This window comes from Myotis daubentonii, chromosome X (assembly GCF_963259705.1).
Source record: "Myotis daubentonii chromosome X, mMyoDau2.1, whole genome shotgun sequence".
NCBI classification, from domain to species: domain Eukaryota; kingdom Metazoa; phylum Chordata; class Mammalia; order Chiroptera; family Vespertilionidae; genus Myotis; species Myotis daubentonii.
The window spans coordinates 51,991,661-52,018,903 of NC_081861.1; the positions used below are offsets into that span (position 1 = coordinate 51,991,661).

The following is a 27,243-nucleotide window of genomic DNA, read 5'->3' on the forward strand; positions in this document are numbered from 1 at the left end:
ACAGGAGCAGGGTGGGGGGGACTTGTGGATAGAACACTTGAGGCCCTCCTGGTTTGCAGGATATCAGGGCAGGATATACTTTTGGATCTTACATCACATTGCCTAAGACAAGAACTGATCTCATAATACACATGGGTCTGAGACTTCAGGTAGAGGCAAGTGATCACTTCAAACTGGAGTAGGGAGCAATGTGGAAGAGGAGGTACAAAAGGCTTCTTAACAACTTAGGTCATGAATTACATGAAAAATTCACTAAATCAAATGGAGGTCAATTGGATTATCTTTAACTTTCCTCTCCCTACTATTTTTAGGGTCCCATGGGAGTTCCTGGCTTTCTTGGCATTGATGGGATTCCGGTGAGTGCATCCACAAAGGCATTTTAAAATATCACCTCTAGGTTCTGCCTCATAACTTAAGCACTTTGGCCTTAGCAACATCCCATCTTATGCAAACATGCTCAGGGTCAAGTGTTGAGATGTGTGTGTTAAGGTCTGAAGGGCAGTGGTTGCACAGTTTCCCTGGGATTCAGTTATAGGCATCACCAAATGACACGGCTCGGGGTGCAGAGACATGTGCAAATATAAGAAGCCATCAATATCTTAGCAAAATGAGGTAGGCATTGTGGGTTGAGGGGAGCTTTAATTGGGAATGAGAGACTGGCTCTGAAGTGTAGAGTCAGTGCCAATTAGAACATGAACATACTCATTATACGAAATTTAAGAAAGTGCATGAAATTGGGTAGAAAAATATCTTGATACATTTTGTTCCTATAATTTATTCTCTTCAGGCTCCTCTCATTTCAGAGTGAATTTTCCTTTATTTTGTACAAAATGACTACTCCAAAGATAAGCCTCTTTCATCCATCCTGAACAACTGGCTTTGCTGGAGATAAGTGGGGAGTTTGGTGCCTGCAGACATCTTCTTCTCCCATTTCATCCAACCCAGTTGCATAGTTTCTTCATTTTCACCTCATATCCCTACTTATCTCACCACTGGAGATCACATGGAAACATTTTGCCAGCCTTTAAAATGCAGTGTTTGTACTTGCTGCTATCACTTTTTAGTTATGTCCTTTGGCACTTCTCTATATATTTAAACTTTAGCCTGGGCTGTTTGTCTATAGCAATGGTCTTCAACATTTTTTAAGAGAAGAACCAAATCTTGTGTGGAGGCCCTAGACAAAACAGCTTCTTATGTGACACTACATAATCATCTAGTATTAGGGAAGGATGTCCAAATCTCTTTGTGCCAGTCTATAGGTATTTCATGAGCATCTGCTATATATACTAACACTCTACTAAGAGGATACAGAAAAAATATATAGCTCTACCCATAAAGATATACTCATCTAATCCATTTCCTCTCCAGATCTAGTATACATTTGTGGATTTTGAGAATAGAAGACTCACCTTGTGTTTGTTACATTTATCAACAAATCAGATTTCTGCATTTTATTTAAGTGCAGACCCTGCAAAATGCACAGAAATTGGTCAGTGGGGAAATAAGTGTATTGGGTTGATCTTTCTTTTGTGATGTCCCCTGGCATTGTCTCATGTCTGTGTTCCTATAGCCATTTTATGCAGAGTCTCCACTCAGAATGTGTGTCTTCAAGAAGCCAATGGGTAAGGGAAACTAGCAAACTGGAGGCTGCCTCTTCCATTCATCCTGTGGAGCTGGCTTTACCAGAGATGAGTGGTGGGGCAGGGGGTAGGGATTTCAGTCATAGTCTCTTTTAAATGGGAGCTGGAAGGTCGTGAATCCTGTGATGCAAAGGCTGATTCCAATTCTGAGCTGGACCCTGCCCGAGTCCAGCTGGATATTTCTGCCCTCAACTCATAACTTGGAGAGCACTAGGGCTTGCAGGAATTTATCACTTCTCTTTGGGACTTTACTGCTTGGGAGAATGAGTTGCAGGTGTCCAGATTCCTCCAAATAAGCATGCTGCTTCCAGTAGAAGTCTCCACTCCCTTTTACCTTCACTGGCCCTTCCCTTGACCAAAGGTTGTATATCTTTACTTTTGACTTTTGATTGCTTTAACAAGAGGCTCCAAGCCTCACTTACTCAGTGAAATCATTCTCTCTTATTCATCCTCTCTTTTCTAGCTATTCATGATGAATTTATTAAGCACCTTATTTTCACTGCTTACCTCTTCCTTCCATCTGCAATTTTCCAGGAATCCTTGATGCCTGCCCCACACCCTCTAACTCCTTATTACATATGGCCAATGGTATTGATTGATTGTCTTGTGTAATAGTATTAGTTAGCTCCTTGAAAACACAAATATGTTTTCTGCTCCTCTCTGGGACCTCATAGACCCCAGGGCTGAATTCAGCATATACTAGGAACTCTAAAATTATTTGGGGAATGGATTCCAACCTCCAGAACCTATAAAAGCAACAGTTCTCAGACTGACAGGACTCCCTCAGACAGAGGAATACAACAGACACCTTTGGCCTACTCAGACATTATTTTTCTCAACTTTCAGTGGCACTTATTAAGCAATTTGGCTAAAATCAACAGCTTCCCAAACACATCTTACTAAACTGGATCACTGCAAATACCTGATTTTCATCTTAATAATGGCTGATCACTAACATATATGCCACTGTTTTCACTCCCAAAACTCCATTTTTGCTGTCATGTAGACAATTTCAACATGAATGAGCAAGTAGTCACTTCATGATCATCCAATTCTGTGCACTAAGGGGCACAGCAACCTATTGAGAGAGTGGACAAGCATTCATCAACATATTCAACATTAAAACAATAGACTAGGGATAGTAGGGCTGTGGCTTTTAATGATATAATAGCTATGATTTGGGGCTGCTGGCACCTTCAAGAAATGTATGCTTTTTGAGTGTTTTTAGTTCAGATAATTTGAGAGAAGAAGTTTTCAAGTCATCCTTTGCAATTTATGTTTAGCTTTTCCCATGGAGTCAATCTTAAACAGTTTTCTGCCTAAAGATGCATAAATGAACACACCAGATTTATATCTTCAAAGTGAACACATGCTGCTCACCAAATGGAAACTATTCCTTTGAAATATGGGTTCTAAAGAGCATTGCTTTTTCTGAAATACAGCAGATCCTCCTATTCTATGTGTTCAGAAATTTGTGGTTATATAAAACCATTGTTTTCTCCCTAAAAAAAAAAAGCTAAAGCTACATTCTCTTGAAGGGCTGGCACACACATATGGAAAATCATTAGCAATAACCAGAAAGGTCAATGTGCCAGAAATTTTTTGGTATTGAGAGCTGAGAGGAGACAGAACTCAGCCTGGTGGCTTATCCTTGCTGACTTGCTTGAGAGAAGACTTACCATTTATTGAGCTCCTGTGTAGTAAACAGTCTCATGGAATTTTAACCATAAATTTTAAATTTTATTTTAATGTTAACAACAACCCTATGAGATAGCATTATTCATCTCCATTTTACAGATGAGGAAACTGAGGCTTAAGTTGAGGAGTGGCAAAGCTAGGATTGTAGTATAAGTCTGACTGACTCAAACATGCTTTATCCACCACCCCATGGTGTCAGCTGAATAAGAAAGGGTTGACAGGTCTATCAGAGGTCAGAGGTTAATCCCAGAGAATTTGGCTAAGGTAGTAGTGAACAGGTGTCCCTGGAATCCTGCAGATAGGAGATATCAGGAGTTCAGGCAAGAAAACTACAGAAGAATTGGGGATAAGAAAAAAATGTGGGTACCAATGGGCAAGATTTCAAGCAAAGGTTTTGGTGTCAAACAGAACCAAAGCCCTAGTGGTAAGCCCCCTAATACTGAGCCAGCCTGTTGTCTTACCTTAAATCATCCCTGTTACTCAACTGAGAGATTGCTTCTAGCAAGCTTAGCTGGGACATTTTAAAGTGGTAGTCAGGATCCTAGGAAGAAATATGTACTACACTTGAAAAAGTTAACAGGAGAGTTGAGTAAAGGGTATATTTAAAGGATTTAAAGGTCAGGATTAATGGAAACAACAATGGATGGTGAAGCAACTAACAAAAAGCTGTTATCACCCCTGTGACCAAAGGGGAAAGAAGCAATGATAATACTGGAACCCTGTGTGACCTGGAGCCATGGAATAATGGTTTTCCAATGGGATCTAAGATCATAGAGAAATGTGGCCATTGCCAGAGATATAGCCAAGGATGAAAGGCATAAGGGAAATAAATAGCATGTGCTCTTTCTCCTCCTGTTCTAGTGCCAAATACAACTAGGAATCAAAGGGAAATGGAGCTTACACAGTGCTGTCCATAAAGGTCATCCTCCCAAGGCACAGATTTGGGGAAGGTAGGATGTAGATCTTCAGAGGGAAAATAAGAATAGCCATCTCAGTTACTAATAAAATGATGACTTAATAAGCTGTCTCAGTTTCCCCAGTGCAAGTAAAAATCATCCTATGAGTCTGGAAAGCACAGATTGCAGCAAGTTTATTGAAAGGATAGGCTTATTGACCACTTTTCTAGACTTAGTATTCTATGAGTCTAGCAGTATAGAATCATACTTTTGTCTGATTTTGACCATCTGTATGCTTCCAGATCTTTGTATGCTTCTACATCTTTGTAGACTGTCTATCTTCTACAACTTAATAACAATGAAGATGAAACAATTCTATGGAGCATTTTCTCAGTAAGAATTTGATAAAAGTTTGTCTCCTCTAATAATTTGAGAAGTTTACTTTTGAATTCATGACATATTTCCCTCAATTCATTGTATATGTACTTGGATTCCAAAAGTGTGTGTTAGAGGGTAGGAGTCTACCTTTTATTGACCTATCTAGATTTCTGGTCTTTCAAGTCATCTCTTTGCTGCTTACCCAATACCCAACCTGCTTTTGATAGATTAAAAAAGAGATATTCCCTACAAAAAAAAAGGTATATTCACCAAGAAAGACCAACTCTGAAAAATTATTAAATTAATACCAACTGTATATAAATGATTACTAATAGCCCAACAAATCAACTGCCTCATTGGTGAGTATGGAGAAGAGGAGAAGATAGCATTCCTAACTGAAGCAATAGCATGATATGTGATAATGATAAAATAGGATTGAAAGTGTAATTTTTCCAGAACCGGCTTATTTTTTTACCAAACTGCTTTCAGGAGAGGTGCTGCTGTGAAAATTGCTTCTGCTCAGTTGACCAAAATTCAGCATCATTTCTTATGCAACTCTTTTAATACAGAAAGCCACCCCAGGTTTCCCAGGCTCCAATCTGTTCTCAGGATTCCTAAGGCCTACCATGATTCCATGTTGGTAGCAATTCAGCTTCCAGACAGCTAAGCCCCAACTTAGTATATTTTTGTACCCAACTTAGTATATTTTTGAACTCAAAGAGCTGTTGGATTTCCAGGCCCTGATGGCTATCCTGGACTTCTCGGACCACCTGTATGTTTCCAGATGTTTGTATATTATTTTTGTACCCAGGGAAGGTGAGGTTGCAATGCGCTGTGTGTCCCATCTCTTCATTCTTGATCTCTTTGGTTTCAGTTTGAATCATATAAAACATTGATACTTTTGGAAGGGGTAACACTGAACTGTTATCAGCAACATACACCTGAGTAGAAAGGAAAGCTATGAGAGCATCAGTGATGGGGCTAAGAATGAACAAGGGCCAGAGTTTGGCAGCATGCTTGGATCCTCTCACTGATGAATTTATCAGAGAGTAGCTGAGAGTCCTGTGCCTGACTTGACCCCTTCTTTTCTCTTTAAACAGGGCCACCCTGGACAACCAGGGCCCAGAGGCCCACCTGGCCTGGATGGCTGTAATGGAACTCAAGGAGCTGTTGGATTTCCAGGCGCTGATGGCTATCCTGGACTTCTTGGACCACCTGTATGCTTCCAGATGTTTGTATATTATTTCAAATGGCTTTGCTTTCCTCAAAGTGTGCCATTTTTCTCCAATCTGGATCACATTAAGCATCTATGGGGCAACCACTGCAGCCCCTTGTCTAATTCAGAAGTCTGTGCTGGCAGCACCACAACATTAAAAGTCTAAAGAATAATACCAGTTGCAGAAGGGTGACACATGCTACACTTTTTAGGGTTTTGTTTTGTTTTGTTTTTTTGGTTTTCTATTATTATTATTATTATTATTATTAGAGGCCCGGTGAACAAAAATTTGTGCACTTGGGGGCGGGGGGGGAGGGGCGGTGTCCCTCAGCCCAGCCTGTGCCCTCTCGCAGTCTAGGACCCCTCGGAGGATGACCACCTGTTGACTTAGGCCCACTCCCCGGGATATTGAGCCTAAGCTGACAGTTAGACAACCCTCTGGCAGCCTAGGAGCCCTCGAGGAATGTCTACTTGCCAGCGGGGAGCAGGCCTAAGCTGCAGTTGGATATCCTTAGCACTGCTGAGGAGGTGGGAGAGGCTCCCACCACCACCGCTGTACTGGAAGCCATCAGCCTGGCTTGTGGCTGAGCAGAGCTCCCCCTATGGGAGCACACTGACCACCAGGGGGTAGCTCCTGCATTGACTGTCTGCCCCCTGGAGGTCAGTGTGTGTCATAGTGACCAGTCATTCCCAGTTGTTCTGCTGTTAGGGTCAATTTGCATATTACCCTTTTATTACATAGGATGGAGGCCTGGTGCATGGGTGGGGGCCAGCTGGTTTGCCCTGAAGGGTGTCCCAGATCAGGGTGGGGGTCCCACTGGGGTGCCTGGCCAGCCTGGGTGAGGGGCTGAGGGCCATTTTCAGGCTGGCCACACACCCTTCAGGGTGGGGGGTCCCCGCTGGAGTGCCTGGCCAGCCTGGGTGAGGGGCTGATGGCTGTTTGCAGGCTGGCCACAGCCCTGAGCCACCCAAGCTCCCAGTGGAGGCTGGCTGGAAGCAGGTATCTGGGATTTATTTATTTTCTGTAATTGAAACTTTGTTGCCTTGAGTGGAAGCCTCAGCTGGCCAGGGCAGGTGGGAAGCTTGGCTTCCTCCATTGCCGGGACAACCAAGCCTCCTGCTTGCTCCAGCTCTGTGGCTGCCGGCCGCCATCTTGGTTGGGTTAATTTGCATATAGTCGCTCTGATTGGCTGGTGGGCATGGCTTGGGCTTAGCGGAGGTCAATTTGCATGTTTCTCTTTTATTATATTAGACTAGAGGTCCATTGCAGGAAGATTCCTGCAAGAATAGAGCTTCGCTCCCATCTCTGCTGTTCCTACCCCGCCCTTCTCTGCCGCTTCTCTCCCGCCCATCTCTGCAGCTTCTCTCCTGCCCATTTCCGCTACCTCAGCTCCATTGCTTGGCTTCCTTCTATGATGTCTTCAGTCTTCACTCCCAGATGGTATATGCAAACTAGCCACCATCTTTGTTGGTGGTTAATTTGCATATCACTCTGATTAGCCAATGGTGGGTGTAGCGAAGGTATGGTCAATTTGCATCTTTGTCTATTATTAGATAGGATTACCTAAAGTTTTACATATGTCTCCTTTTTCCCCAATTGACCCCCCAGCCATTTCCACTCTGGGTAAGCCCCCACCACCCCAGTGCCTATGTCCATTGGTTATGCTAATATGCATGCATACAAGTACTTTGCTGGATCTCATCCCCTATCATCCCCTACCATTTATCTCTGGATCTATTCTTGTTCATCAAATTATGTTGATCATTATTTCCCACATCTGAGTGAGATTGTGTGATATTTATCTTTCTCCAACTGGCTTATTTCACTTAACTTAATGCTCTCCAGTTCCATCCATGCTGTTGGAAATGGTAAAAGTTCCTTTTTTATAGCAGCATAGTATTCCATTGTGTAGATGTACTGCCATATTTTCTTTTATTTTGTTTTGGGGTTTTTTAATTAGCAAAATTTTAATAAGTGAATAAGATTTTACATTTTTAATAGTTCTTTGGAATTCATTTTAATGAGATTTGAGCTATGGTAACATGTGAAATATAATTAATGATAGCATATGTTGCAAAGTATATTAACTTTTTTCCAACACACTTAATAAAAAAAAGTGCCAAGCATATACAAAATGCAAAAAGAAACCTCTGAAGTTGTTACTCCACCCTCCCATAGCTAAGTTAAAGACAAAGATACAAATGACCCCTTCTAAATATCACTTTATATGGTCACTTTAGCACCCTAAGACCTTTAGCCATGGCCACATTCAAAATAACTGGAAGCACTAAATTCATTCTATACACATTCATGTTAAAAGCAACACTTTTGGAGCTCCAGTGGCGCAATCGGTTAGCGCGCGGTACTTATAAAAGCAACACTTTTCAATTATTTTTTTAATTTTTTATTGATTAAGGTATTACAAATGTGTTTTTATCCCCCCATTGTCCCCTCATCCCCCCAGTCTTGCCCTCACCCTCACTGCCTTTGTCTGCATCCATCTCTTATGCTTATATGCATGCATACAAGTCCTTTGGTTGATCTCTCCCCCTTACCCCTACAATCCCCTACCTTCCCTCTGAGGTTTGAGCATCTGATTGATGCTTCTCTGTCTCTAGATCTGTTTTTGTTCACCAGTTTATGTTGTTCTTTATATTACACAAATGAGTGCAATCATGTGATATTTATCTTTCTCTGACTGACTTACTTCACATAGCATAATGTTCTCCACTCCATCCATGCTGTTGCAAATGGTAGGAGTTACTTCCTTTTTAGTGCAGCATAGTATTACATTGCATATATGTGCCAAATTTTTTAATCCACTCATCTGCTGATAGACACTTAGGCTGATTCCAAATCTTAGCTATTATAAATTGTGCTGCTATGAACATAGGGGTGCATATATCCTTTCTGAATGGTGTTTCTGGTTTCTTGGGATATATTCCTAGAAGTGGGATCACTGGGTCAAATGGTAGTTCCATTTTTAGTTTTTTGAGGAAACTCCATACTGTTCTCCACAGTGGCTGCACCAGTCTGCATTCCCACCAGCAGTGCACAAGTGTTCCTTTTTCTCTGCATCCTCACCAGCATTTGTCATTTGTTGATTTGTTGATGATAGCCATTCTGACAGGTATGAGATGGTACCACTTTGTGATTTTGATTTTCATCTCTTGGATGATTAGTGACTTTGAGCATGTTTTCATATGTCTCTTGGCCTTCCTTATGTCTTCTTTCGAAAAGTATCTATTTAGATCCATTGTCAATTTTTTGATTGGGTTATTTGTCTTCCTTTTGTTAAGTTGCATGAGTTCCCTGTAAATGTTAGAGGTTGAACTCTTATCAGAGATATCATTGGCAATATATTCTCCCATGCAGTGGGCTTTCTTGTTGTTTTGTTGATGGTTTCTTTTGCTGTGCAGAAGCTTTTAGTTTTGATGTAGTCCCATTTGTTTATTTTCCCTTTAGTTTCCATTGACCTAGGAGTTGTCGATGAAGATATTGCTTTGGCATATATCTGAGATCTTGCTGCCTGAGGATTCCTCTAATAGTTTTATGGTTTTCTATCTTACATTTAATTCCTTTATCCATGTTGAGTTTATTTTGTGAATGGTGTAAGTTGGTGGTCTAGTTTCATTTTTCTGCATGTGTCTGACCAAGTTTCCCAGAACCATTTATTGTAGAGACTCCATTGTATGTTCCTGCCTCCTTTGTCAAATATTGAGCATAGTAGCTTGGGTCGATTTCTGCGTTCTCTATTCTATTCCCTTGGTCTATATGTCTGTTCTTCTGCCAGTACCAGGCAGTTTTGAGAACAGTGGCTTTATAATACATCTTGATATCTGGTCTCTCCTACTTTGTTCTTCTTTCTCAGGATCACTGCAGCTATTCGGGTATTATTATTATTATTATTATTATTATTCCAGATGAATTTTTGGATAGTTCTTTCTAGATCTGTGAAATATGCCATTGGTATTTTAATGGAGAGTGCATTGAATTTATAGATTTCTTTGGGTAGGATGGACATTTTAATGATGTTGATTCTACCAATCCATGAGCATAGTATGTTCTTACATCTGTTTATGTCTTCCTCTATCTCTTTTTTAAACATCTTGTCGTTTTCTGAGTACAGATCTTTTACCTCCTCAGTAAAGTTTATTCCTAGGTATCTTAATTTTTTGTGCAATGTTAAATGGGACTGTTTTTGTAATTTCTCTTTCTGAAAGTTCACTATTGGTGTATAAAAATGCCATAGATTTCTTGGCATTAATTTTCTATCCTGCTACATTGCCAAATTCGTTTATTAAGTCTAATAAATTTTTGATGGAGTCTTTAGGCTTTTCTATGTACAGTATCATGTCATCTGCTAATAATGACAATTTTACCTTTTCTTTTCCAATTTGGATGCCTTTTATTACTTCTTCTTGTCTGATCGCTATGACTAGTACTTCTAGTACTATGTTGAACAGGAATGGTGAATGTGGGCATCCCTGTCTTGTTCTTGTTATTAAGGGAAATAGTTTTAGTTTTTGCCCATTGAGTATGATGTTGGCTGTAGGTTTGTCATATAAGGCTTTTATTATGTTGAGGTATGATCCTTCTATTCCCACTTTGCTGAGCATTTTTATCAGAAAAGGGTGCTGGACATTGTCAAATGCCTTTTATGCATCAATCAATATGATTATGTGATTTTTGTTTCTTAATTTGTTTATGTGATGTATCACATTTATTGATTTGCTGATATTGTACCAGCCTTGCATCCCTGGAATAAATCCCACTTGGTCATGGTGTATAATTTTTCTAATGTAATGCTGGATCTGGTTTGCTAGGATTTTGTTGAGGATTTTAGCATCTATGTCCATCGGGGATATTGGCCTGTAATTCTCTTTCTTTGTGGTGTCTTTATCTGGTTTTTGGATTAGGATAATGCTGACGTCATAGAAAGAGCTTGGAAGTGTGCCTACCTCTTGAATTTTTTGGAATAGTATGAGAACGATTGGTTTTAGTTCTTCTCTGAATGTTTTGTAAAACTCCCCTGTGAAGCCATCCGGTCCAGGGCTTTTGTTTGCTGGAAGCTTTTTGATTACTGTTTCAATTTCATCAGTAGTTATCGGCCTATTCTTATTTTTTTTATTTTTCCTGATTGAGTTTTGGAAGATTGTATTTTTCTAAGATTGTGTCCATTTCATTGAGGTTGTCCAGTTTTTTGGAGTAGAATTGTTTGTAGTATTTTTTACAATCCTTTGTATTTCAGTAGGGTCAGTTGTTACTTCACCTCTTTCATTTCTGATTTTGTTTATTTGAGTCCTCTCTATTTCTTGGTGAGCCTGGTGAGGGGTTCATCAATCCTGTTTATCCTTTCAAAGAACCAGCTCTTCGTTTCATTGATCTTCTGTATTGTTTGTGGGATTTTTTTTGTCTCTATGTCATTTATTTCTGCTCTGATCTTTATTATTTCCTTCCTTCTGGATACTGTGGGCTTTTCTTGTTTCTCCATTTCTAATTCTTTAAGTTGCAAGGTTAGATAATTTATTACCAGTTTTTCTTGTCTTTTTGAGGTAGGCCTGTAGAGCTATGAACTTCACTCTCAGGACTGCTTTCATTGCGTCCCATACATTTTGGATTATTGTGTTTTCATTTTCATTTGTTTCCAGGATGCTGTTTATTTCTTCTTTGGTCTCTTTGGTAACCCAATCATTGTTTAATAGCATGCTATTTAGCCTCCAGATGTTTGATTTTTTTCATTGTTTTTATTGTAGTTGATTTCTAGTTTTATGCCATTGTGATCTGAGAAGATGCTTGTTATGATTTCTATCCTCTTGAATTTGAAGAGACTTTGCCTGTGTCCTAATATGTGGTCTATTTGAAAATGTCCTGTGTGCACTGAAGAAGAATATATATTCTGCACTTTTGGGGTGAAATATTCTTAAGATGTCTATTAAGTCCATCTGATCCAGTGAGTCATTTAAGATTGCTGTTTCTTTGCTGATTTTTTGTTTAGAGGATTTATCCAGTGGTGTCAGTGGGGTATTAAAGTTTCCTACTATGAATGTATTGTTATCAATCTCTCCCTTGATATCTTCCAGAAGTTTTTTTTTTATGTATATGAGTGCTCCTGTATTGGGTGCATATATGTTTACCAGAGTTATATCTTCTTGTTGAATTGCTCCCTTTAGTATTATGTAGTATCCTTCCTTATCTCTTGCTATGTCCTTTATTTTGAGGTTTAATTTGTCAGATATCAATATTGCTACCCCAATTTTTTTTTCACTTTCATTTGCCTGGAAAACCTTTTTTCATCCCTTCACCATCAGTCTGTGTGAATCCTTTGTTCTGAGGTGGGTTTCCTGTAGACAGCAGATATATGGGTCATGTTTTCTTATTCATTCTGCTACCATATGTCTTTTGATTGGAGCATTTAATCCATTTACATTTAAAGTTATTATTGATAGGTACTTGTTTGTCGCTATTTTATTCTTTATGCCTGTGTTCCCTCTTCCCTTCCTATATCTTCTCTATACAGCAGACCCTTTAGCATTTCTTGAATTGCTTTTTTGGTGGCAATAAACTCCCTTAGTCATTATTTGTCAGTGAAGCTCCTGATTTCATTCTCAATTTTGATTGGTAGCTTTGCTGGGTACAGTATTCTTGAATTCAGATCTTTCCTTCACATGAGTTTGTATATTTCATTCCATTCCCTTCGGGCCTGATGTGTTTCTGTTGAGAAATAAGTCAATCGACTGATGGGAGATCCTTTTTAGGTAACTTTCTGTCTCTCTCTGGTAGCCTTTAAGATTCTTACTTTGTCGTTGCTGTTTTCCAATTTAATTATAATGTGTCTTGGTGTCAATCTTTGGGGTTCATCTTGTTTGGGACTCTATGAGCTTCTTGGACTTCTGTGAGTTTTTTCTTGCCAATATCAGGGAAGTTTTCTGTCATTATTTCTTTGAACAGGTTTTATATTCCTTGCTCAGTTCCCTCTCCTTCTGGCACCCCTATTATGCGGACATTGTTTCATGTTTTCCCAAAGTTACCTTAGGTTCTCCCCCTGTTTCTTAAGGTTTTTTTTTCTAGATGCTGCTCTGCTTGTGTATTTTTCCTACCTTGCCTTCTAGCTATCTGATGCAGTACCCCGCTTCTTTGAGTCTACTGCTTATATTCCTGTTGAGTTCTTTATTGCAGCAATGTCATTTTTCATATCTTCTTGGTTCCTGTTCATTTCCTCTTGGTTCTTATACATATTGTTGAATTTCTCTTCCATCCTTTTCAGCAACCTTCTGACCATTACTCTGAATTATTTCTCTGTCATATTGCTTGCCTCTGTTTCATTTACTTCCTTTTTTGGTGATTCCTCCTTTTATTTTGTATGCTGGCTGTTTCTTTGTCTCCATTTGATCACTCCTATCAGGGTTTCTGGTTATGGAGTTGTCTCTCTCCTGCATTACCTTAAAGGCACAGAATGCAATACAACATGACACAACACACAGGGCACCAAACACAAATATAATCATGGTACTAATAACTCCAAATAAAAATGACCACCAGGGAAAAGAGAATTAGGGGATAGAAAAGAGTGCAAAAAATGATATTGAGAAAAGTAATAAATGTAAGAGAGAAAAGAAAGAGAAGAAAAAAGAAGGGGTAAAATATATGTATATGGGGAGAAAACTCCATAAAACAACAACTAATCCAAAAAAGCAAACAAAAAACACCCAGAGATGAATGAAAACTACAAACAACAACAAATACAAAAAATGCAAACAACATACCTCCCAACAACAAACACCCAGATGAATCTGAGGAGGCAGAGCTTATTTCCAGAATGTAAGGTCAAGGAATTTAATGAATGGTGAAATAGCCACAATTCAGTATAGAGGAGGTAGAAAAAGAATTGAGTGTATAAGAAGAAAAGTAAAAAGGAAAATTCAAATATATATATATATATATATATATATATATATATATATGAAAGAAAATTTATATATATATATGAAAATTTATATAGAGAGAGTTTTCCCCTTCTTTAATCTATCTATGTATTCATTTACTATCGGAAAAGGAGAATAGAAAGTAGATAGGCCTTAGTTAGTGATTGGAATTAGTTAAGCTATTAGTAGAAGAAGACAACCAGCGAGGAGAGGAAAAACAGAAGCAAAAAAACACACACACACATACACACACCAACAAAAAACAAACCAAAAAAACCTAACCAACAATCAAACAAATAACAACAAGACAGAAATTAAGAAAAAGGCAAAAAAATGGATAGTGAAGAAAGAGGAGAAGTATGTATGGGCTTGAAGCAGGGGAGAGGAAACTAGATATATGAGTAAGATCAATTTTTTAACAGGGAGTAAAAAGAAAGGATACAGAAAAACAAAAGCAGGAACAGGTTAAGAGAAACAAAACAAAAACGGGAAAAGTGAGGAAGAGAATGTTGGCATAAAGGAAAAATTGTGATACAGTAAAATAATGCTAAAGGGAAAATAAAAATAGAATGTAGAACACTAATCCCAAAAATAAAATAAAATAAAGAAAAAATAAAATAACACTTAAAAAGGGTATAATAATAGTAGTAATAATAATAGTTAAAAATAAAAATATAATAATAAACAAGGTAAAAACAAGTAAGAGAACAAAAATTTAGTTTCTTAAGTTAAAGATAAAAAATTAAATTTTGAAGTATTGGAGGTCATTCACTTCCTCTACTGTTCTGCTTGGCACATCTGTTTCCTTTCAGGTAGGCAGCACAGTACTGATGTTTCATGCGATCCACCACTCCTTGGTGTCATAAGCCACAGCCCTGTTTTCAAGCAGGTGGGATCTCTCTGCTCTCTTTGGTTCACAGTATGCCTTTCGTTGTATTTACCCAAGAGTGAATTTCTGATAAACCCCTGGGTGGCAGTGTTTCTTTCTCAATGTCGGGGGCTAAAAGGCCTCTCTACCCAGTGTTCAGATTTTGCCCTTCCTGAAGCAGTTAATACTGGGTTGGAGGGATGGGCTGCCCCAGAGCTGGTTTTCTGTTCATCTCCTCTCACCACTCTGATCCCCAGGTTCCATAAAAACAACTTTCCCCTGCAATCTCGGTGACTGTTTTTAATTGGAAGATCCTATGTACTGGACTTAGCCAGCAAAAGTAAGGATTTAAAAAGAAGAAAAAAAAAAGCCAGAGGAGGCGCACAGTCTCGCGTCTTTTTCACCTGGCACTGAGCATGACTTCCCCTGGCTCTGAGCACATCTCTATGCGTGTCCCTTTTTCCCCTGGCTCTGTGCAGCTGGTATACTAGTAGAACTTCAGGCTGCTTTTCTGGGCCCAGCCCTGCTGTGGGTTAATTTCTAGAGTCCCCTTCTGCCAGCAGCCCTGTGGGACCCTGTCCACATTTGAGGGCTACACTGACCCCAACAGCCACAGATCTTGTGGGGCGCAGTCTTCCTCGGAGACTCTAGTTCCCACTGTACATGTTTCATGCATGTTTTCTCCCTCCAGCATGTATCCCAGATCTCACCTTTCTCTAGGGTGATATCTGACCTTTCCATCCATGGATTGCCTCACCAGCTGTGTTTAATTTTCCCGTTCCAGATGGGTGCTTTTTTATTCCGCTGTTTTTTCTATCTGCTCTGTGAGAAGGTGCAGGGCTCATCCGCATTTTCTGCACTGCTTTGTCTTCCCCTGAGCAGACTTCCCAGGCACCAGTGGACAGGGAGGCTGGATTCCTGGTGTTCGTGGGTTTGCAGCTGAGGTAGCTGGTCCCTGGGTGTTGTGGTTGTAAGGTCCCGGGTGGTATCCAAGGTCTCCCTGGTTGAAGGTAAGGCTGGGGTTCCAATCACAGTCAGTCTCTGATCACAGTCATCTCCCCTTCAAGATGGTGCACCCTCTGTGGCAGAGCTGTCCACTCCAGGAGAGATTTCAGCCACAGGAGAGGCTGCCCCATGGGGCGGAGGGGGGGGCGATCTGCCAGTCCCCAACAGTCGCTTGGAATATAGCTGCCCCTCACTCACAAATACAGACACTCCCCATAAGTCCACACATTCTCCTTTCGTTCTCTCACACAAAATCTTGCAGCCTGCCATACCATTGACAGCCATCTTTGATCTCCCATAAATATGTTTTCTTGGCATAGCTTTGCATGTTTTCACCAGTGTCAGTAGTGCAATAGGCTCCCAGCCTTAGGGTTATTTTTTAATAATATTTTTAGAGTTGGCAAGATTGTTAAGACTAGTAAATTTCAGAACAAAGTACACACTTGGGCTACTTGATATGTTCCCATATAAGGCAAATTTGGGAAATGCAGTATTTGGAAGGCTTACATAGGTTCACAGAAGTACTAACAATGTCCCAAAATGCTTGGCAAGCTTTGTATATACCAGTGATTCTTAACCAGGGGTGATATTATCCACTCAGGAAGCATTTGACAGTTATTGTTGACATTGTGGTTATCAAAAACTTAATGTGTGCTACTGGCACAGAACAATCCTCTCCTCAACATCAAGGAATGATCTGTCTCAAGGTATTGACAGTGAGAAATAGTTGAAAAATCCTACTCTATTACATAGTTTCTCCCCTCCCCCTTCCCATTGCACATCACAACCCTTGGTTCTGGGATTGATAAAGTATTTGTTGGATACTTGTGTCACTTTTATTTAATTTCATTTATTCAGATAGGGATCAAATATTAGACTCTAAGGGATTCTAATATTTCTAATAAATACTGTGTCCTTGTAAGGCTGCTTTTATAGGTGGCTGGAAAGAGAAAAATAACACATTTCTAAACCATTCTCAACTTCCCTTAAAATCATCTAAGCTAATAAGTGTACAGATATAGTATATTAAGCTATGAATCATACTATTAGACAGAACCAAGACTGCATTAATTAATTGGCATATTACTGAAAGATCAGCACCATCATCTTTAGTGACCATGTTATGGGTGTGGATATATATTTCAAAAAGTGACACATACAGAGATATCCAAGATGGCAGAGGAGTCGTTGAAAGCTACACTCACCTCCTCCCAGGACCAAACTAGAATTACAACTATAGAAAAATCATCCTGAATAATGAACTAAAGACTAGCTGGAGAGAAGCTTTATAACCAAAGACTTATAGAGGAGACCACATTGAGACTGGTAGGAAGTGTGGAGGAATGAGGGGGCTGGCTGGGCCTCATGGGCAGCAGTTGAAGTTATGAAGGGATATATCAGCTGCAGGAGGTCCTGAGAAGTGTGGGGTCTAAACTTCAAGTTGGGCTCCCCAGGCCAAAGCACCAAAACAGGTGCCCACATAACATCTGGCTGATAAAAGCAGTGGAGTTTCTCTCTACCAGAGAAAGACAGCTAGAAATGATACTCTCCCTGGACTCCAGTGGAGAGAGGGAAGAGTGGACTGGAGTTGTGTGAGGAAAGTCTGGGTTTGGTGGCTCTGGGAAGAGAGCTAAGAGGTCACCTACCAGGATCCCTGTGCTGAGTCATTCCCATACTGCAGAAGCCATATTTCTTGGGCAGAGCATTCCCCTACATGCAACATCACACTGGGAGAAAATAATAGCACCACCAGCTGGAATGCTTCTCACCCCACCCTGTGGAGCATGCACCCTGCTGAGGAATACAGTCAGAATCTCTTTTAGTGACTTAGCCAGACAGCCTACAGTTAGAAGCAGATCTCTGAGTGCTTTGAGACTTTTGCCAACCTGCCTCTGGACCCAGTGCTAATAAAAGCATACAGTGGTATGCATCTTACTCCTTTCCACATGCACCCAGGCCCATCAGAGTGAGCCACAAGCTATGAATCGCTTGTAGCTCCAAACATGTTGCCCAAGGACAATTTAAAAAAGCTTCTGACATTGGCCTGCACCAAAGTCCCTCTGAATAGGCCCAGAACCAATACACCCAGTGGCCATATTCAGACAATAACAGAGCAAGATCCAATAGGCTTCACAAGCAGCATATCCAGGAAAATCTATGCAGGAATCAAACCTCGCTGAGATAGATTCCTCTTCATGTGATCAGCGTCTGCATAGTATCTGGTACAATGTGTTGGGGATTGAGCCTCACTGTCAACCAGCCTAAGAGTCAATAACATGTATGAATAGGCCAATAGCAATCAAGACTCAATTACAATAGGAGGGCCCACATAACAGGTACAAGGGACACTTTTAGAGCACCCAGCTCAGGTGATAAGGGAGACTGCACCACTGGGTCCCACAGGTCACCTACTATGTCAGGCCACCCTACCAAGACTGAGAGTCATAGCAGATCTACCTGATACATATAAACAAAGACAAAGAAACATCCAAAATGGAGATACAAAAAAACAGGACCCAAATGAAAGAACAAGAGAATTCTCAAGAAGAAAAACTAAATGAAATGGAGGTAAGCAATTTATCAGATATAGGGTGAAGAGTAATGATTATAAAGATGTTCAACAGCATTAAAAAGGACATAGAAATCATAAAAAGTACCACTCATAAATGAAGAATCCCATAGCTAAAATAAAGAATACATTGGAAGGAAAAAACAATAGGCACAATTAATTGGCATAGAGGATCACATCAGTGATTTGGAAGACAAAGTAAAAATAAACAGCCAATCAGAGCAGCAAAAATAAAAATGAATTTAAAAAATAGGATAATTTAAGGGAACTTTGGGACAACATGAACGGTAATAACATCCACATCATAGGGGAGCCAGAAGGAGAAGAGAGAGAGAGCAAGGGATCAAGAAATATTTGAAGAAATAATTACTGAAAACTTCCCTACTCTGGTGAAGGAAAAAGACATACAAGTTCAGGAAGCACAGTCCCAAGCAAAATGGACCCAAAGAGGCCCACACCAAGACACATCATCATTAAAATGACAAAAGTTAAAGACAAAGTGACATCAGAGGAATGGCAGCATGAGAGAACCCCTTAGCTTCTCCCACTGATATTTTAACACGTTAACCAACTATAATTCAACAAATAATTTCTTACTTGGTACAGAGGCATACATGAGAGACCTGCACATTGAAACATCTAAAGTTGGGCAACCATGAAAAAATGGGGAGAAAAGAAAGGAGGAAAGGGCAGAGCTCACACCTGGAGGAACAGAAAGCTTCAGGGGGCAGTCCAGCAGGGTGAGTAGAGAAAACACTTACTGAGCCAGCAGAGGCCTCATAAAGCATAAGGTTCTGCCATGTGGCTCTCCACATGTAAGGCTGGGCAGTGGTATATAAGAAAATGAAACAGAACCACAGAGCCCTGCCATCTGCCACTTGGACTCCCCAAACTCACCTTCTGTTGTCCTTGGTGTCAGGTTCAGAAGCATATTATCTTTAAATGAAGAACTATTGCAGGAGAACCACTGTTTTCCACTGTAACAGATCCCTAGGTGGGGTGCTTGTTGAAGGACCCCAAGAGGTCCAGGGTCACCAATATGGTGAGGGCAAAACAACCAACCTCAAGCAACATGGCTGTACTATCTTACAGAAGCCATGGAGGTAGTCTGGGAGCTCACAGAGGTAAAGAAAAAATAGTGTGATTCAACTCCATCTACTTGAAAATAGTAGAATGACCTCTTCAGAGAAAGCTGTTATAAGCCATTAATATAGGCAGATATACATGACTAGACAAAGGAGAACAGCAAATACCATAAATAATCACAGTAACGTGGATGATCAGAAAGAAAATAAATCTGCAGAAAGCAAGCTGGAACAAATGGAAATATGTGATATAAATGACAGAGATTTCAAGATTGCAGTTCTGAAAATACTCAATGGGATGCAAGAAAATATAGACAGGTAATTCAAAGCATCAGAAAACAAATCCAAAAAAATGAGTACTTTACCATAAAGATTAAAACTTTAAAAAAGAACCAATGAAAAATCCTGGAAATGAAGCATGCAATTAAGGAGATTAATAGTAAACTACTGAGGAGATACAAGATGGCTGCCAACAGGACAACAGGTTGAAAGATAGTGTGTGAGTGAGAGAACGAATGGAGAATGTGTGGACATGTGGGGAGTGTCTGTATTTGTGAGTGAAGGACAACTATATTCCAAGGGAAACTGGGGACTGGCAGACCAGGCTCCCCTGGCCAGGCAGCCTCTATTGCTGCTGAAATCTCTCCCAGACCAGCCAGCTCTGCCACAGATACCATGCCTTCTTGAAGGAGAGAGTGGCTTTGATCTGAAGCCTAGCCTTACCTTCAATTGGGGAGACCTTGGATACCTCCTGGGACCCTAAAACCACAATGCCCAGGGACCTGCAGTCTCAGCTGTGAACCCAGGAACACCAGGACTCCAGCCTCCCAAACCACAGGCACCTAAAAAGTCTGTCTGGATACAAAGCAGCGTGAATATGCAGATGAGCCCTGCACCTTCTCACAGGGCAGATAGAAGAAACAGCTGAATTGAATAACATTCACCCAGAATTGGCAAATTAAACACAGCTGGTGAGGCAATCCATGGATGGAAAGGTCAGAAATTGCCTAGAGTAGTGGTTCTCAGCCTTGGCTGTACATTAGAATCACCTGGGAATCTTTTTTAAAATCCTGATTTCTGGGCCTCATCCTCAGGAAATTCTGTTTCTTTGTTGTGGGGTGGGGCCACAACATTAGTAACAAAGAAACAGAATTTTCGGAGGATGAGGCCCAGAAATCAGAATTTTAAAAAGATTCCCAGGTGATTCTAATGTGCAGCCAAGGTTGAGAACCACTGGCCTAGAGAAAGATGAGACCTGGGATCCAGGCTAGCGGGAGAAACACCCACGAAATTCATGCAACCCACGGGTGGGCAAACTTTTTGACTCGAGGGCCACAATGGGTTCTTAAACTGGACCGGAGGGCCGGAACAAAAGCATGGATGGAGTGTTTGTGTGAACTAATATAAATTCAAAGTAAACATCATTACATAAAAGGATACGGTCTTTTTTTTTTTTTTTTTTTTTTTTTTAGTTTTATTCATTTCAAACGGGCCGGATCTGGCCCGCGGGCCGTAGTTTGCCCACGGCTGAACTAGAGTCTCAGAGGAAAACAGTGTCCCACAAAATTCGTGGCTGTTGGGGTCAGTGTAGCTCTTGAATGTCGAAGGGGGCTGCAGGCAGAAGGGGACTCTAGGAATTAACTCACAGAAGGGCTGGACCCAGAAAGACAGCAGGTACACTAAAGTTCTACCAGTGTACCAGCTGTGCAGTGCCAGGGGGAAAAGACTTGAGTCTGTGCACATCCTCTTGCTTTTTTTTTAATATTTTTAAATCCTTGCTTTTGATTTCTAAGTCCAGTACATAGAATCTTCCAATTAAAAACAGTCACCGAGACTGCAGGGGAAAGTTGTTTCTATGGAACCTGGGGATCAGAGTGGTGAGAGGAGATGAACGGAAAACCAGCTCTTGGGCAGTCCATCCCTCCAACCCAGTATTAAATGCTGCAGGGAAAGCAATCTAAACACTGGGGAGAGGGGCCTTTTAGCCACAGAAACACTGCCACCCAGGGGTTTATCAGAAATTCACTCTTGGGTAAATACAACTAAAGGCAGGCTGAGAAACAAAGAGATCACACCTGCTTGAAAACAGGGTTGTGGCTTATGACAGAGAGGAGTGGTGGATCTCAGGAAATGTCAATACTGTACAGACTACCTGAAAGGAAACAGATGTGCCAAGCAGAACAGCAGAGGAAGTAAATGGCCTTCACTACTTCACATTTTTATTTTTTATCTTTTACTTAAGAAACTAATTTTTTTACTTGATTCTACCTTTTTATTATATTTTTATTTTTAATTTTTATTATTACTACTATTATTTTACCTGTTTTAAAGTTTTATTTTTTCTTTATTGTATTTAATTTTGGGATTAGTGTTCTACATTGTATTTTTATTTTTCCTTTAGCATTATTTTACTCTATCTCAATTTTTCCTTTATGCCAACACTCATGTCCCCCTTTTTCTGTCCTGCTTCTTATACCCTGTTTCTGCTTTTGTTTTTCTATATCCTTTCTATTTACTCCCTTTTCAAAATTTATCTTAGTCATATATCTAATTTCCTCTCCCTGCTCTAAGTCTATGCACACTTCTCTCTTCTCTTTCATCACTATCCAATTTTCTTTTTCTTCCTTTTTTTGACTTTCTCTTTCTTTCTGTCTTGTTGTTTGTTTATTATTGATTAGTTTAGTTTTTTGTTTTTTTGTTTTGATTCTTTTTTTGCTTCTTTTTTCCTCTCCTCGCTAGTTCTCTTCTTATACTAATAACTAATTCCAATCACCAACTCAGGGCTATCTATTCTCCTTTCCTAATAATAAATGAATACATGGATAGAAAGGTTACAGAAGGGGAATATATATATTCTTTTATATATACTTTTAATAAAAATATATATATATATTTAAATATATTTTATTGATTTTTTTACAGAGAGGAAGGAAGAGAGATAGAGAGTTAGAAACATCGATGAGAGAGAAACATCGATCAGCTGCCTCCTGCACATCTCCTACTGGGGATGTGCCCGCAACCCAGGTACATGCCCTCGACCGGAATTGAACCCGGGACCTTTCAGTCCGCAGGCCGACGCTCTATCCACTGAGCCAAACCGGTTTTGGCATATTTTACTTTTTAAATTTTGTTTTACTTTTCTTCTTATACATACATTCTCTTTCTACCTCCTCTATTCTGAATTGTGCTTATTTCCCCATTCATTCAATTATTTGACCTTACCTTCTAGAAAAAAGCTCTGCTTCCTCAAATTTATCTGGGTGTTTGTTGTTTGGGTGTTTGTAGTTTACTTATTTTGGATTAGTTGTCATTTGTAGTTTGCATTTTTTGGATTAGTTGTTGTTTTATTGGAGTTTTCTCCCCATATAGATATATTTTACCCCTTCTTTTTTCTTCTCTTTCTTTTCTCTCTTACATTTTTTTTTCCTTTTCTCAATATCATTTTTACACTCTTTTCTATCCCCTAATTCTCTTTTCTCTGGTGGTCACCTTTAGTTGGGGTTATTAGTATCATGAATACATTTATGTTTGGTGCCCTGTGTGTTGTGTCTTCTTGTGTTGTATTTTTGCCTTTAAGTCAATGCAAGAGAGAGAGAGAGCTACATAACCAGACACCTAGGGAGCAGCGATCATGGGGAGACAAAGAAATAGTCATTATAAGAAAGAAAAGGAGGAATCATGATAAAAGGTAATAAATGAAATGGAGGCAAGCAATATGAAAGACAAAGAATTCAGAGTAATGGTCATAAGGTCACTGAAAAGGATGGAAGAGAAATTTAACAATATGTATAAGAACCAAGAAGAAATGAAGAGGAACCAAAAAGAAATGAAAAATGACATTGCTGCTATAAAGAACTCAATAGAAAGCATCAACAGTAGACTGGAAGAAGTGGAGGACCGCATCAGTAAGCTAGAAGACAAGGTAGGAAAGAATACCCAAGCAAAGCAGCATCTAGGAAAACAAAACAAAACAAAACAAAACAAAACAAAAAAACAGGACGAGAGCCTAAGGGAGAGACGGAAAGTTACCTACAAAGGATCCCCTATCAGACTAGTGACGGATATCTCAAAAGAAACACATCAGGCCAGAAGGGAATGAAATGAAATATACAAAGTCATGCAAAGGAAAGGTCTGAATCCAAGAATACTGTATCCAGCAAGGCTATCAATCAATACTGAGGGTAAAATCAGGAGCTTCACAGAAAAAAACGTACTAAGGGAGTTTATTACCACCAAACCAGAAATGCAAGAAATGCTAAAGGGTCTGCTGTAAAAAGAAGAAATAGGAAACAAAGAAGGAACACGTGCATAAAGAATAAAAATGGTGACAAACAAGTACCTATCAATAATAACTTTAAATGTAAATGGATTAAATGCCCCAATCAAAAGACATAGGGTAGCTGAGTGGATAAGAAAACATGACCCATATATCTGCTGTCTATGGGAAACCCACTGTAGAACAAAGAACTCACACAAACTGATGGTGAAGGGATGGAAAAAGGTTTTTCAGGTGAATGGAAATGAAAAAAAAGGTGAGGTAGCAATACTTATATCTGACAAATTAGATCTCAAAGTGAAGGCCATAACAAGAGATAAGGAAGGTCACTTTATAATACTAAAGGGATCAATTCAACAAGAAGATATAACTCTGTTAAACATATATGAACCCAATACAGGAGTACTAAAATACATTTAAAAACTTCTGGAGGATATCAAGGGAGAGATCGACAGCAATACAGTCATAGTAGGAGACTTTCATACCCCATTAACACCACTGGATAAATCATCTAAAGAAAAAATCAGCAAAGAAACATAAATCCTAAATGACTGAATAGATCAGGTGGAATTAAGCAACATCTTAAGAAAATTTCACCCCAAAGCCACAGAATATACATTCTTCTCAAGTGTTCATGGGTCATTTTCAAAGATAGACCACATATTGGGACACAGAAAAAGTCTCTTCAAATTCAAGAAGATACAAATCATATCAAGCATCTTCTCAGATCACAATGGCATAATATAAGAAATCAACTACAATAAAAACAATGAAAAAAATCAAACACCTGGAGGCTAAATAGCATGCTATTAAACAATGATTGGGTTACCAATGAGATCAAAGAAGAAATAAAAAGTATCGTGGCAACAAATGACAATGAAAACACAACAATCCAAAATGTATGGGACAGGGTGAAAGCAGTCTTGAGAGGAAAGTACATAGGTCTACAGGCCTATCTCAAAAAAAAAAAAAAAAAAAAAAAAAAAAAAAAAAAACAAGAAACAACAGTAATAACATTTCTAACCTTACAACTCAAAGAGGTAGAAAGAGAGAAACAAGAAAAGACCAGCGTAGCCAGAAGGAAGGAAATAATAAAGATCAGAGCAGAGATAAATGACATAAAGACCAAAAAACAATACAAATATCAACAAAACCAAGAGCTGGTTCTTTGAAAGGATAAACAAGATTGATGATCCTCTAGCCAGGCTCAACAAGAAACAAAGAGAGAGGACCCAAATAAAGAAAATCAGAAATGAAAGAGTTGAAGTAACAACCGATCTCTCAGAAATACAAACAATGATGAAAAAATACTATGAACAACTCTATTCCAACTAAATGGACAACCTGGATGAAATGGACATTTTCTTAGAAAAATACAAGTTCCCAAAACTCATTCAGGAAGAATAAAAAAACCTGAATAGGCCAATAATTAGCAAATATATTGAGAAAGCGATCAAAAATCTTCCAGCAAACAAAAGCACTGGTCTGGATAGCTTTACAGGGGAGTTCTACCAAGCATTCAAAGAAGAACTAAAACCTATCCTACTCAGACTATTCCAAAAAATTCAAGAGGAAGGCACACTTCCAAACTCTTTCTATGAAGTCAGCATTACCCTAATCCCAAAACCAGATAAAGACACCACAATAAAAGAGAACTACAGGCCAATGTGCTTGACGAACATAGATGCTAAAATCCTCAACAAAATTCTAGCAAATCAGATTCAGCATTACATTAGAGAGATCATACATCATGACTAAGTGGGATTTATTCCGGGCATGCAAGGATGGTACAATATCTGCAAATCAAAAAATGTGATACATCACATAAACAAAGTGAGAGACAAGAATCACATAATCATATCAATCAATGCAGAAAAAGCATTTGACAAAATCCAACACCCTTTCTTGATAAAAAAAAAATCTTGGAAAAGCAGGAATTGAGGGATCATACCTCAACATAATAAAAGCCTCATATGACAAACCTACAGCCAACATCATACTCAATGGGAAAAAACTAAACTCATTTCTCCTAAGAACAGGAACAAGACAGGGATGCCCACTTTCACCAATCCTGTTCTATATAGTACTGGAAGTTCTAGATATAGCGGTCAGACAAGATGAAGAAATAATAGCGATCCAAATTGGAAAAGAAGAAGTTGAACTGTCCTTATTCACAAATGACATGATACTATATATAGAAAACCCCAAACACTCCATCAAAGAACTACTAGACCTAATAAATGAATCTGGCAATGTAACAGGATACAAAATTAACATCCAGAAATCTATGGCCTTTTTATACACCCATCATGAACTCACAGAAAGAGAAGCTTAAAAACAATCCCATTTTCCACTGCACCAAAAAAATTAAGATACCTAAGAATAAACCTAACTAAGGACATAAAAGACCCATACTTGGAAACTATAGGACATTGAAAAAAAGAGATAGAGGAAGACATAAACAAACAGAAGAACGTACCATATTTATGTATTGGTAGAATCAACATCATTAAAATGTCCATACTACCCAAAGGAATCTACAGATTTAATGAAATCCCCATTAAAATACCAATGGCATATTTCAAAGATCTAGAAAAAATTCTCCAAAAAATAACCTGGAATAAATAAAGACCCCAAATAGCCACAGCAATCCTGAGAAAGAAGAACAAAGTTGGAGGGATCATAATACCAGATATCAAACTATATTACAAGCCACAGCTCTCAAAACTGCACGGTACTGGCATAACAACAAACATATAGACCAATGGAACAGAACAGAGGACCCATAAATTGACCCAAGCCATTATGCTCAATTAATATTTGACAAAGGAGCCAGGAGCATGCAATGGAGTCAAGACAGTCTCTTCAATAAATGGTGCTGGGAAATTTGGTCAGATACATGCAAAAAACAAATGGAACTAGATCACCAACTTAAACCATACACAAAAACAAACTCAAAATGGCTAAAGGACATAAATGTAAGATGGGAAACCATAAAAATCCTACAAGACTCCATAGGCAGCAAAATAGCAGACATATGTTTTAGCAATATCTTTACAGACACAGCTCCTCAGGCAGTGATGGCGAACCTTTTGAGCTCGGCATGTCAGCATTTTGAAAAACCCTAACTTAACTCTGGTGCCGTGTCACATATAGAAATTTTTTGATATTTGCAACCATAGTAAAACAAAGACTTATATTTTTGATATTTATTTTATATATTTAAATGCCATTATAACAAATAAAAATCAACCTAAAAAATGAGTTTACGTGTCACCTCTGACACGCGTGTCATAGGTTCGCCATCACTGTCCTAGGGCAATGGAAACTAAGGAGAAAATAAACAAGTGGGACTACATCAAAATAAAAAGCTCTGCACAGCAAAAGAAACTATCAACAAAACAACAAGAAAGCCCACTGCATGGGAGAACATATTTGCCAATGTTATTTCCAATAAGGGTTTAATCTCCAAAACTTAGAGAGAACTCATACAACTTAAGAAAAGGAAGATAGCCGAAACCGGTTTGGCTCAATGGATAGAGCATCGGCCTGCGGACTGAAAGGTCCCGGGTTCGATTCCGGTCAAGGGCATGTACCTGGGTTGCGGGCATATCCCCAGTAGGAGATGTGCAGGAGGCAGCTGATCGATGTTTCTCTCTCATCGATGTTTCTAACTCTCTATCTCT

The 27,243-nt window shown here is 39.3% G+C and overlaps 1 protein-coding gene across 3 annotated transcripts in view; it reads left to right on the plus strand.

Moving 5' to 3' along the window:
• The window catches only part of COL4A6 (collagen type IV alpha 6 chain), a 402,326-nt gene that overhangs the window by 293,688 nt on the left and 81,395 nt on the right, over positions 1-27,243 (plus strand). For all 3 annotated transcript variants that reach the window (XM_059680110.1, XM_059680108.1, XM_059680109.1), the window contains exons 5-6: positions 312-356; positions 5,713-5,829. In XM_059680110.1, coding sequence (XP_059536093.1) covers positions 312-356; positions 5,713-5,829 — 162 coding nt within the window. The remainder of the gene's footprint in view (positions 1-311; positions 357-5,712; positions 5,830-27,243) is intronic.